Raw genomic sequence first — 10,549 nt, 5'->3', positions numbered from 1 at the left:
GAGACTAACACCACCATCTGCTGGATAACTGCAAGAACTTCAAATACAAATATGTCCCCCACCAAACTTTCCACTGAATACTACATACATTTTCAATATACCTTTATTTTTCAAAAGGGTGAGTCTAGGCTCATGACGCCCATGCTTTGCGAGATAGATGCACTTGATGCTGCAGCATAGAATTATGAAAATCATCAAAGAAGGCTAAACAAAAAAAGCATACATTATAATTTATATTTATTCAGTGTGCATGTTAAATTGCTAGTTTTCTGAAGTCTGAAGTTGAACATTACATCTTGTGTAATCATTGGCATCGCAAGGCGGACACTAAATAAACCAAAACATTCCATTATTCAAGCAAGGAATTATTTTAAATACTCTTTTCAGTGCAAAATAGCTAAAGCAAGGCTAATTAAATAGGAGAATGATTCTAGTTCGTTATGCATATTCAAATGGTCACTTGGATCTTTCCCCCCCCAGTGTTAAAAAAAAGTAGCCATCTTAAAAAAAAAAAAAAAAAGGCAGTAGTTACATCAATAAATAAAAAACGAAAAGTAAAACTGGCAACAATCCAGACCAGGTGAATGGTTTTTAGTAGGAAACACAACTGTACGCTCCCTACCATTTGTGCAACAAATAATTAACAAATAACTCAACAAAATCAACAAATATACATACTGTATGCTAGTATTAACATTGTGTTATGGTACTGTAGTTATGTTAAGAATTCTACACAAGTTCTAGATCACCACCATCAGGAAGAAACCTTGTATCGCGATATACAGTACAGCCATTCATTGTACCTTTCATAAATAATTGCCCCATTTTATACTTTGTTGTAGGACTGTGGTCGCACAAATGTAGTGAAAAAAATAGCCAATATACAAGTTTACAACACATCGCGATGCACTGCGTTGTGAGCTTATATTAGATCGTCCATTTTCTAATTTTGAAAAACCTAAGGAGGCCAGCAGGTTAGGTTATGGTTATGTTTGTCAGTGGGCTTTAACCTGGCAAGCCATATCTCCAAGTTTAACACAGTGGAAGACTTCTGGGTTTTATATAATCCTATTCCGCTTTCAAGGAATTTGATGTCCGGCTGTGACTGCTCTCTGTTTAAGGATGGGATCGAGCAGGTACAGTAGATCAAGTTTGATGTTTTGGACATCATCTCTGTCAGGTGGAAAGCCAAAACTGTTACTTTTCAGGATTGAACCCATTCTGACCTGAGATCAGATTCATACGAGGTTTCCACTGGACACACACTGGTCTGATTAACCCATTCTGACCTGAGATCAGATTTAAAAAATGTCAGTCGTTCTTCGATTATTCAAAAATAGCAGACCTACAAGCTCGTATCGCGCCACTCGGTGGCGCGATATGAGCTTGTAGATCTGCTATTTTTCAATAGCTAAAGCATAACATGATGCCAACACCAAAATGGGTGCCCGGTCAGAATGGGTTAAATTTAGAAATAGAAAAAAGGTGCAGAGCAACAAGCTCGAAGCGCGGTGCGAGGAGCTTGCAGATCTGCTACTGTTGATGCTTTTGTGTGACGCTGTCGGGTGAGATCAAGCATTAATTTATGAAAAAACACGAGACGTTAGAGAATATGGAGATAAGAGGTTTCTGAGCAACAGCGATGATGTACAGGTGGACGTGGTGACCATAACGGGCCCAATCCAATATTGATTAATATGCAGTGGTCCACTCCGATCCGGTGGGGTTGCATTGTTTAACGTGTGTGGCTCAAACTCAGGTTGAAAAGGCATCATCTTCACCTGCTTGGATCTCAAGCAAAAATAAAAATGTTTTTTTTTTTTTAAACAAGACTTTCCCCAACTTTCACAAGCCACACTCAGTCAATCATCAAATATTCCATCTATAGCTCTTCTTCCCCGTTGTTCGTATGTGCCTACATCTAAGTCACTCTACAGGACATGGATTTTTATCCAAGCCAACCTTAAAAAAAAGAAGGGAAAAAAAAGTTTCAAAATCATTCAAAAATGTTTTCGAAATTGGCAGCTGCTCTACAAGCTCACTCCATGCCGGCTAAACAATTTCTAGTTCTCATGAATACTAAATATAGTACGTCTGCTACCTCCTTCTCTTGCCCCAAACACACACACACACACACACAGTCACACACGGACCATGGAAAACCTTTCATAAATAACAGTTCAACACAGACATTAGACAAAACCTAGAGCCATACATACATTCAAACAGTCAGACAGATCAGGACATGCAGGCTGTCTTCCGTGTTCATTGGGGAAATAACAGACTACCGAGTGAACCCGAGTCTCGAACCAATCTTACATTTCTTTGTGTTGATATCTTAAAAGATTCCCTTTCGTTTTTGTACACAGCTCAGGCAGAGTTTATTGGCTATGGGGTAGTCTTGTGTAGAAGTCATGAGAGAAGGAGTAATAGCCCACCTCCAAACACAGGCTCTATTGTACCTGAGTCATACGTGGTTGCGTGGCGTGTCGCTTACCACAAATAGCTGATCTACAAGCTTGCAATGACTCGCAGTACGACACGTTGTGAGCTAGTAGATCGGCCATTTTCGGTGCACGACAACTGGCGTGCAACTAAGTACAAATCAGGCGTCGGGTAACACACCTCATTGTTTTGACTATGGAAGTCAGATGGCTGAGGGTAAAAGTCAATGTACTGTATTAGTCAGGAGGAAGCCAGCTTGATGTGCGCTCAAAAAGGTAAAGCTTCAAAAGATAAAGCTTTTGGTGTTCATCATCGGAAGGATCAAGGGCGATTCCTTTGAGACAAAGAGGCTTTAGGAGTTTGGCTGCAGAGGTGCCAAACCTGTTCCGTCTTACTCCTCCTCGGTCTCCCTCTGTCAGCAGTCAGAGACCTCAGAGCAGCTTTCACCCCCTGTGGTGCTTCTCCGTTGGCGCACAGACTTCTCTTCATCCTACAGGAATCACACAAATATGAATCCTCACCTACATACTGTGTGTGTGCGCTCTCATTTCCATACAGAATTTGTCATTTGTATGCATGTGAGAATTTCCTCGATTTGTTAGAAAAAGTAGCTTGCATCCTACATTAGAACTAAGCACATCTATAATAGTAAGTAAACTGCCAACGGTTCCTTTGAAAAACAGAACGACCAAAACAATACATGGTTGATGATACAATATGTCGACGATATTCGTTAATTTATGGTGATACGATACAATCCAATGGTTTAAATTCAACACAGCAACAATTTAGCACCAAAAATGCCGGATAATGCCGGATTGTATGGATATGAATAAGTAAACACCATGATTCTCTGGCAAATAAAAAATATATTTAAAGTTTTAACACATGGATAAACTTGCACCTTAAAATGAACACAGAGAATACACACAGATCAAGTGTAGCGATATGAAATGGAAAAGTAAAACTCCTCTTGTCTTTTTTTTTAATATTTTTTATCCCACGATTTTGTAACCCATTTCTCACCCCTGTGTCAATCATCTAATGTGATCCTGGGCTCTACACACCCTCCACCAACCTAGTCCCCATATATGGGGGACAAGGGGAGAGCAACGGACTTGAACTCATGCTTCCTTCATGCCTGAGTGGACGTAGCGTATGGAAGGAACACGTTATTCCAACCAGTTCCTTTCCCCTCCATCAGGCGCCCCGGCTGGCCAGGGGGAGGCAGTCTTAACATTGTAAAATATTACACACAAGTTCTTGCTAGTATCGATACAATCGATCTTTTGCATTACAAACCGATATTCGATGGATACAAAGCGAACGATGCGATAAGTTTTCATTTCATATCGATGCAGTTGAATCAATGTATTGATTTTGACTTCCAACGATACGACGACTGTATGTCATTACACCACTACTTCTTTCCGTAGCCCTAATTAGTACTTTACGTGGTCATTTCATGTTCGTGTGCTTGTGCTCACCGTCTGGAAGACACCATTTTGGCCCCATTCTACAGGGGACTGGTCCTCAAGGTCCTCTCCATCGTCGTCCTCTTCCTCACCGTCCTCCTCTCTCACCGTGTCCATCCCGTCCTCCTCGTACTCCGTCAGACAGTCAGACTCCTCTCCTTGTGCCTCACCTTCTGCCGTTACAAAGCTTGTGACTGGCTCTATCCTGGACACTATTTCAGCCAGGTCAGTGAAGTCAGCACTTGGACATGTACAGGTCTGAAAGATGAGCAAGAAACAAAACGTGTTGGTGTAATTTACAGACAAATGACCAACAATGAGTGCAACAGAAGAACCCTAGACTAAAACCCAGATCACCAACTTCAAGTTGTGTGTGTGTGTGTTTGTGATGAACTTACGTCATTCCTCTTGCTGTTATTATAGTCAGCTGAGCGGTGATCTTTCAGCATGTTATCGATGATGTCACCTCGGGCCCAGCCAGTAAACAGCAGCTTACCATGCTGGTAACCCACATCCTGACAGACAAAAGGTTTAATCAAACCATCAACAAATAATGTGATAAAAATGCTGATATTTTTTGTTTGTCATCGTCTGCCTACGTATTATTTTATACAATGGCCATTCAAAAATAGCAGATATACAAGCTCGTAGTACGTCACTTCGTGCCGCTCTACGAGCTTGTAGATCTGCTATTTTTTTGAAAGATCGCATTGCAAATCTTTGTTTTAAATTCAAATCTTGCCGGACAAATATTTGCTTCTGGCGTGTCCTTGGAACTAAATATTTTGTGATGCGAGTCAGTGGCCAAATACATATAATTTAGGGGGTCCTTGACATGAAAAGGTTTTTCAACCAATGATATAGCAACACACATTTTTCAGGACACCGTTTGGTTTTAGAAGACATTTAAGGGGCCTTAAGGGGTTAAAAGGTTGCTCCACTTGTCATGTGACCTAGAGGATTCTCTGGGTCTTTAATCGAGGTGAGTGGGGAGAGATTCGTTCAGCACTTCCTTATGCAGTTCTTGTGTTCAAGTTAAAACGATATTAAGTTAATGTTTAAGAGTCAGTCAGTTGGCCTTCTTCTGTGTGTCTATTGGTCTTATAGGGAGACCATACGTTCTTTACGGTCTTGCTCTGAAAGAGGCTAAGCCAGTGTCTGTGTGTGATGACATAGAATACACTCAAACTGACAGGCCATCTTGTGTACGCTAATATTGATATCTAAAGCCAATTCCAAGAATGCATCCGATACTAATTTAGTAGAACAACCCAAAAAAAAACTATAGCAGGCCAAAGACATGCCGTCAACATTGAGATAAAACTCACATAGATCTCGTCAAACTTGCCGAAGTCCATGGTCTTGAAGCGATCGATGGGCGGTCTGATGTACTCACAATATGCACTCTTCTTCACCAACTCCAGCTGACGCACGCACGACACGTAGGCCAGCCGAGACTGGATCTCTGCCATGTCTGGCACCTGGTCACGTCAGAGAACGTATGCATTAGTCAGATCACCTGGTCACGTCACAGAACGTATGCATTAGTCAGATCACCTGGTCATGTCACAGAACGTATGCATTAGTCAGATCACCTGGTCACGTCACAGAACGTATGCATTAGTCAGATCACCTGGTCACGTCACAGAACGTATGCATTAGTCACCTGGTCACGTCACAGAACGTATGCATTAGTCAGATCACCTGGTCACGTCACAGAACGTATGCATTAGTCAGATCACCTGGTCACGTCACAGAACGTATGCATTAGTCAGATCACCTGGTCACGTCACAGAACGTATGCATTAGTCACCTGGTCACGTTACAGAACGCATGCATTAGTCAGATCACCTGGTCACGTCACAGAACGTATGCATTAGTCACCTGGTCACGTTACAGAACGTATGCATTAGTCAGATCACCTGGTCACGTCACAGAACGTATGCATTAGTCACCTGGTCACGTCACAGAACGTATGCATTAGTCAGATCACCTGGTCAGGTCACAGAACGTATGCATTAGTCAGATCACCTGGTCACGTCACAGAACGTATGCATTAGTCACCTGGTCACGTCACAGAACGTATGCATTAGTCAGATCACCTGGTCACGTCACAGAACGTATGCATTAGTCAGATCACCTGGTCACGTCACAGAACGTATGCATTAGTCACCTGGTCACGTCACAGAACGTATGCATTAGTCAGATCACCTGGTCAGGTCACAGAACGTATGCATTAGTCAGATCACCTGGTCACGTCACAGAACGTATGCATTAGTCACCTGGTCACGTCACAGAACGTATGCATTAGTCAGATCACCTGGTCACGTCACAGAACGTATGCATTAGTCAGATCACCTGGTCACGTCACAGAACGTATGCATTAGTCAGATCACCTGGTCACGTCACAGAACGTATGCATTAGTCACCTGGTCACGTCACAGAACGTATGCATTAGTCAGATCACCTGGTCACGTCACAGAACGTATGCATTAGTCACCTGGTCACGTCACAGAACGTATGCATTAGTCAGATCACCTGGTCACGTCACAGAACGTATGCATTAGTCAGATCACCTGGTCACGTCACAGAACGTATGCATTAGTCAGATCACCTGGTCACATCACAGAACGTATGCATTAGTCACCTGGTCACGTCACAGAACGTATGCATTAGTCAGATCCCAATCTCAATATCTCAATCACAAGCCTAAATCCCTGTGAGATACAAACTATACTATATACCATCTCTATATAACCTCTAACCCACGGTTTGTTTCAAGGCCTTAATGTCCCTTTCTCCAAATGTCCCCTGAGGTGGTTAAAAAGTACACATCCCTAAAGGAGCTTTACAAGTACCACTTATCATTGCTCAATCTATTCCCCCATTTTGTATCCTAGGATCTATGAATAGACACGTATGATGACCCATCCAGAATTTAGGTAAACAGAGAACATCTAACAAACACCAAACGCACCGCTGCAAAAAGATAACTCGTTTCTATCACTCATTTATCACTTATGAACTCACAGTCACAACCTGTGTCAAGTAAGCCTATCTCCAAAACTAGTTTTGGAGATAGGCAGAGCAAAACCTTTTCCAAATACAGCAGTGTCACACACGTACACAAACGGCATATTGTGCTGTCTAGCCACATACTGTACCTTTACTTTCTCTGCCCACGGGTTGATGCGTTTCCACAACAACCACCAACCGGACAGGGAGTCGCCATAGTTGCAGAGGTCTGTCTCGTCCTGGCTGCCCACATCAATGGCGATGACCGTTTTGGCACCCATGTTCCTGGCTATGTCCGCTGTAGGAGTTGAACAAAAATGCATGCACGCAAAACCCCACAACAAGAATAGTGGGGAAAAACAATGATGTATTATTATAATTGTGTGAGGAAAAAATAATAATATATATATATATATATTTCAGGATCATCTTGAAAATCAAATTCTGAGATAGACCTGCACCACAGAAACGGTTTGCCTCATTTGTTGGGAATTTGTGGCCAATTACATTTTTAAACATAGCCGTTTCTAGCCAACAGTGAAAGCAGGTGAGCACAAACTTTGTGTTCAACTTGCTGTTGTCAATCACTTAAGCCCTATATACTTCATTGTACGACAAATAGCTAAAAAGAATAATGATTTTTTTTGTCTGTAATGACACGCCCAAAATAGGGAGGCCAGGATTAAAGTGGTTAAAATGGCACTTGGTGTGCTGGATGTTTCTGTGGTTTGGGTCTGAACTCTGAACCAATTCACCTGACACAAGAAGACATCCCACTAGCCCAAGGCTTTGATCTGAGGCCAATGATAGATCACAAACTATGGATGTCAACTAATCAAATGGGCTTTCGTGACACTCAGTCAGGGCTTTGTGATATACAGGGAGCCTACTAGACTAGTTCATATCACACAGTAATACATTCAGAGGATGTTTTGATCTTCAAACCATCATGAAAGCCGAGTATGATACATTTCTAGTATCACAGACATTATTGGAACTTGAAGGCCTATACATTTGGCCTGATGCTTTTTACAAATGCCTTTGGGGGAAGTATCAAGATGCATTTAATGGTCAGCAGAGGAGAACGGCCCCCATCCAAATACAGTCATTCTTCCCCTGATTGCAATGGAGAAAACAATACAGCTTCCTTTGGTTACACCACAAACCACGGCATGAGAAACAGTACACTTTTCCCCATTTCAACCAAACGGGAAGACATCTCAAAGCAAACCAGTGTCTTGCAGGTAAAAAAAAAAAGAAGGTTTTACATCAAAACAAATTCACACTTTTAATCAAGCTTTAAAAAAAAAAGACAACCTTTTTTTTCTTTTCTTTTCCAATGACGATTCCTCTCACATTTTAAAACTGCACCAATCAGACACTAGGCTGCTTGATGGACTGATGGACGGAAACACCGCCTTCCTCAATTCTGTTTTGGAAACTGGTAGACAATATTGACCACATTCACATGGTGGCCGCTTTGCTCTTACTTCAGAGTATGAATGAAGTCAAAGCAAAAGGGCCACCATGTGAATGTGGTTAATGCAATAATATGCAGGCAGGTTATAATATGAAGCCACCACCAAATACAACACTAAACAAGTGCTGCCGTTTCCCCATCCATCAAAACAGGAAAATGAACGGCTGTGGTCAAATATACTAACACTTCTCAGATTGAATTTGGCTCTATATTTAGCCAGAGTCATATCTTCTTGTGAGCCGATGTTCCCAAAACGATCTGACAAATGTAGTGTTGAGATGGGGGGGGAAAGGCAACACACCACTCGGAGACTACCCTTCTACACAAGCCACACTGCTAGACTTAACACATATACTATACTTACCCAACCTCTAAACATCACACCCCTTTATGGAACCACCAAAGAGCATCCCACTCCCTCGCCCCTTTACCCCTCCTCTTCTTCTTTGTGGAGGGGGTTAAGGCTTGGCGCTGCAGGGAGGGGCTCTGTGTGTGTTGGAGAGGGGGTGGGATGGGGGAGTTCACCACCTCTACTTGCCTGGCAGGTTGTTGATGTATCCACCATCCATTAGCAAGTTGCCATCTTTGGGGTCACAGAGTGGCGGTAGGTAACCCGAGAGGGTCATGCTCGCCCGCACATAGCGCCACAATGAGCCTGGCACACCAGGAAGGGAGGGGAGGAGGAGGAGGAGGAGGAGGGATAATATTCTCAATAATGTTGCCCAAAGGTTAGTGCTCACACAGAACACAGATGCCAGCTCCACGCAGCGTCACTTGGGAGCACTGGGAGGTACAGTAGCCCTAACCTAGTGGAGGCTGGGATTGTGATTCTGTTCTCCTCTAGGCTCTGCGGTGTGTCGCTCAAAACCTCACTACGTACCCAGAGCGGCAGCAGCAGGGGGGCTGCGTGCGAGGTCAAGGAACAAACTTAACAGACAGCATATGGGCGACCACCGCAGAGCACCAGAGAGTTCTTTTGATTTCCAAACCGTGTCCCAACATCATGGCTTCTGCTCCCATGGGAGGTAGGCCAGGTAGAATTTAACGTATTGTTACTAATTGTGTATTAAAAAGGTGCAGCTACAGTAACCATTACAAAGTCAAGGCAGAGCAGGAGCAGAATGAGATGTTGCGACACCGTCTGGACATGGCTCACACACACAGTGAACATCAGGGGGTGAATTAGGGCTGTCCCGTGCCGCCATACAGCTCATTGTCAGCAGGGGGCAGTCAGGAGCAGCCCGCATGGGTTGGAAGGATAAAAGGAGCACCACAGTGGACTTTTGAGAAGTGCAGGGTGGAGGAATTTGGATTGTGAAGCGGAATCCCTCTCTCACGGGCCAGGTAACGGAGGAGGCTTTTGCAGGAGTCACTGAACTGCCAACATATCTGAATTTTGTCCACAAAGGGCTGACTTTTATCAAAGGGACCTTGTATTTCAGAGCCAACAATGCGTGTAGAGGAATTCAATCGATGGTGTGTGTGTGTGCGCGTGTGTGTGTGTTTATGTGGGATCAACAGTAAGGTCCAGAACACTTATTCCCAAAGTAAAAAAGAAAAAATAAGAAAACGAGGAACATCACAACACGCCATCAATATATACAGTATTTAGAAGAGAAATACAGTATATGGATGGGCACATATTGCAGTATTGACATGCACATGAAGGCAAGCAAAGCCAGGGGAAAGGACAGGTGGTATTCACACACTGTAGGAGCAAACATTTGATGTGACGCGTGACGTGACCAAGATCTCCTCAGACTAGGCAAGGACAGGAAACAAGCCATCGCCGGATCCACATCAAAGACACCTTTCATGATTCCACAAGAGAAACGAACGCATGCAGTGATGATGGCCTCGTCTAACACACCCCACCGAGGCTCATAAATTGGCTGTACCGCCTCTGAACTAAACGACTAAGAAAGACATTCATCGGCGAGACAACCGGCTCATTGATTTCTAGCAGGCTAGCCGGGGTGATACCGATTTTTCAATACTGCTTTAGAGACATTCTGGGAACGCTGGATGCCTGGGATTCAAAAGGGAGATGCAAAAAAGTGTGGGGAAGGAACTTCAAAGCTCTGTGAAAGCTTACTGAAATGAGACACAAGCGCTTACCGGGCCGAGTGCAGAA

At 43.3% G+C, this 10,549-nt stretch overlaps 1 protein-coding gene across 12 annotated transcripts in view; it reads right to left on the bottom strand.

The window, feature by feature from the left end:
- Window positions 1-220: 220 nt before the first annotated feature.
- pnpla6 (patatin-like phospholipase domain containing 6) overlaps window positions 221-10,549 on the bottom strand; it is a 47,783-nt gene continuing 37,454 nt past the window's right edge. For 10 of the 12 annotated variants that reach the window (XM_083764662.1, XM_083764671.1, XM_083764669.1 and 7 more), the window contains 6 exons: window positions 8,954-9,070; window positions 7,085-7,233; window positions 5,249-5,401; window positions 4,319-4,435; window positions 3,933-4,178; window positions 221-2,935 (listed from right to left, as the gene is read on the bottom strand). In XM_083764662.1, coding sequence (XP_083620788.1) covers window positions 2,861-2,935; window positions 3,933-4,178; window positions 4,319-4,435; window positions 5,249-5,401; window positions 7,085-7,233; window positions 8,954-9,070 — 857 coding nt within the window. In that variant the 3' untranslated portion in view covers window positions 221-2,860. The remainder of the gene's footprint in view (window positions 2,936-3,932; window positions 4,179-4,318; window positions 4,436-5,248; window positions 5,402-7,084; window positions 7,234-8,953; window positions 9,071-10,549) is intronic. The other 2 variants (XM_083764672.1, XM_083764664.1) reach the window with 1 other exon arrangement.

The sequence above is a fragment of the Protomyctophum parallelum genome, assembly GCF_964188405.1.
Source record: "Protomyctophum parallelum genome assembly, chromosome: 5".
NCBI lineage: Eukaryota > Metazoa > Chordata > Actinopteri > Myctophiformes > Myctophidae > Protomyctophum > Protomyctophum parallelum.
This window is presented reverse-complemented; position numbering and strand designations above follow the sequence as displayed.